Genomic DNA, 2494 nt, shown 5'->3' with positions numbered 1-2494 from the left:
TACTCTCTCGCTCTCTCTCTCTTTCTCTCTGTCTCTGTCTGTCCGTCCCTCTCTATTATTCTCTATTACTCTTTCTCTCTCTCTCACTCTCTCTCTGTCTGTGTCTTTCTCTTTCTGTCTGTCTGTCTCTCTATTACTCTCTCTCTCTCTCTCTCTCTCTCTCTCTCTCTCTCTCTCTCTCTCTCTCTGTCCGTCTCTCTCTATTACTCTCTCGCTCTCTCTCTCTTTCTGTCTGTCTGTTTCCCTCTCTTTCTCTCTGTCTCTGTCTGTCCGTCCCTCTCTATTATTCTCTATTACTCTTTCTCTCTCTCTCACTCTCTCTCTGTCTGTGTCTTTCTCTGTCTGTCTGTCTCTTTATTACTCTCTCTCTCTCTCTCTCTCTGTCTGTCCGTCTCTCTCTCTTACTCTCTTTTACTCTCTCTCTCTCTCTCCCTCCCTCTCTCTCTCTGTCTGTCCGTCTCTCTCTCTTACTCTCTTTTACTCTCTCTCTCTCCTTCCCTCTCTCTCTCTGTCTGTCCGTCTCTCTCTATTACTCTCTCTCTTTCTCTCTTTCTCTCTCTCATTACTTTTGAAGGTATCAGATGATTAAGGTGTCTGTCGGCAAGTAAAGAAGAGGTTTATGGGTCGCTGCTGCCATCTTGTGGTGGATTAAGTGAATTGAAATCGTTAATTCTAAGAATTCTTGTTCATTGAAAAGTGTTCAGACTTAAATGGAAATATGCTCCGTGATAAGGGCTGAGAGTTAGTAGTCTCAGGTGTATTATTTGTGAACGAGTCGATACTTTGAGCCGACTCTTTTCATAACGGAATCGTTTCTGTCATTTATTGCATGTTTACGATTTGTTGTTGAATTTATCGACACTTTCACCAAATTGTGTAACAAAGCCTGTAACCGTTCGGTGGTCAAAAGAGTTGAGCTTAATAAGATAAACCAAATTAGCTTAATGAGTCAAACGACCAAGGATTCAAATGAGTTGAATCACTAGCTAGGAGTAATGAGAACATATTTAATGTGATGTTTGTGTGACGTCCCTCAAAACTAATCAGTGAAACGCGTGTCTCGTTGCAGATCAAGCTACCTTTCCCCGTAGATCAAATCACAAATCTTCCACGCAACGACTTCCAGATGTTGGTGAAGATGCACAAGCTGACGTCAGAGCAGCTGGAGTTCATCCACGACGTGCGCAGACGGAGTAAAAACCGCATCGCAGCCCAACGCTGTCGGAAGAGGAAACTCGACTGCATCCTCAACCTGGAGTGCGAGATACGCAAACTAGTACGTGACGACTACGAGCTTTCTTTGCTGTCCGTATTTGGGTTTTATCGTGTATATGGTCTAACCTGTGTGTGTGTGTGTGTGTGTGTGTGTGTGTGTGTGTGTGTGTGTGTGTGTGTGTGTGTGTGTGTGTGTGTGGGCAGGTATGCGAGAAGGAGAAGCTGCTGACCGAGAGGAATCAGTTGAAGGCGTGTATGGGTGAGCTGTGGGAGAATTTCTCATGCCTGTCTCAGGAGGTGTGTCGAGACGTCCCACTGAGCCCCGAGCAAGTCCAGTCTCTCCATCACTACTGCCCCGTCCTACGGCCCACCTCTGACTCCACCTCACCCGCGCCGCCCGCCAGCATCGACCTCACCACCCGGTCCGGAGCCGCTACACCCGAACCCGAATTCGTCAAAACGTTGGCTACAAACGACAGGCACCAGGCACCAGCATCAGCCCGGTGTCACGTAGGGAACGGCGAGGGGGAGGAGACGACGTCTAGCTCCGCTTACCTCGAGGCGGGTCGGTCCTTGGAACAGTCCAGTCAGACGGTGACTGTAGACTTCTGTCAGGAGATGACGGATAAATGTACCACTGACGAACAGCCGAGAAAGGACTGTACCTAATGATGGCGTTCTGTTTCGTTTGATTCTTTCTTTCTTTCTTTCTTTCTTTCTTTTTTTTTCCTTTTCTTTGTTTTTTTTTCTTCTCTTTTTTCTTTTGTTATTATTTAATTTTGATATATCCTCTGACAAACCCCTGAAAGTTCATGGGGTGTTAAGATGGTCAGCCTCTGCCAGTGTTGAATCTATGAATCTTTTTGTTTGTTTGTTTGTTTGTTTGTTTTTATATATTTATGTCTTTTTGAGTCTTTTTTTTAATTATGATTTTATTTTGTCTGTTTTTTAACGGTTGACACTACAGTTGTCTTAACAGCAGCAATACTGTTACTCCAGGTTCTCTCGGGCTCAGCCGCGACTGACGCGTCTCACGTGAAAAGGAAAAAAAAAAACAAAAAAAAACACAACTATCGATGGTGCTACACATTTTATCTCCCTGCCGCTGACCTTCATCAGTGTCTTCTCCGGGTCACAGTCCAGCTCACGGGGGACCGTCTCCCACCGCATCTCACATATCGAACCTCCACGGACCTAGCAGCAGCTCGATATCTACTCATCTACTCTCTTTTCTCTCTCGATCCATCTATCCTTCTTTCTCTGTCGTTCGCTTGCAGTA

At 45.5% G+C, this 2494-nt stretch overlaps 1 protein-coding gene across 5 annotated transcripts in view; it reads left to right on the top strand.

The window, feature by feature from the left end:
* The window catches only part of bach2b (BTB and CNC homology 1, basic leucine zipper transcription factor 2b), a 103255-nt gene extending 100761 nt beyond the window's left edge, over positions 1–2494 (top strand). For all 5 annotated transcript variants that reach the window (XM_027152223.2, XM_047818704.1, XM_027152232.2 and 2 more), the window contains 2 exons: positions 1070–1276; positions 1420–2494. In XM_027152223.2, coding sequence (XP_027008024.2) covers positions 1070–1276; positions 1420–1884 — 672 coding nt within the window. In that variant the 3' untranslated portion in view covers positions 1885–2494. The remainder of the gene's footprint in view (positions 1–1069; positions 1277–1419) is intronic.

The sequence above is a fragment of the Tachysurus fulvidraco genome, chromosome 9 (genome assembly GCF_022655615.1).
Source record: "Tachysurus fulvidraco isolate hzauxx_2018 chromosome 9, HZAU_PFXX_2.0, whole genome shotgun sequence".
Taxonomy (NCBI): domain Eukaryota; kingdom Metazoa; phylum Chordata; class Actinopteri; order Siluriformes; family Bagridae; genus Tachysurus; species Tachysurus fulvidraco.
This window is presented reverse-complemented; position numbering and strand designations above follow the sequence as displayed.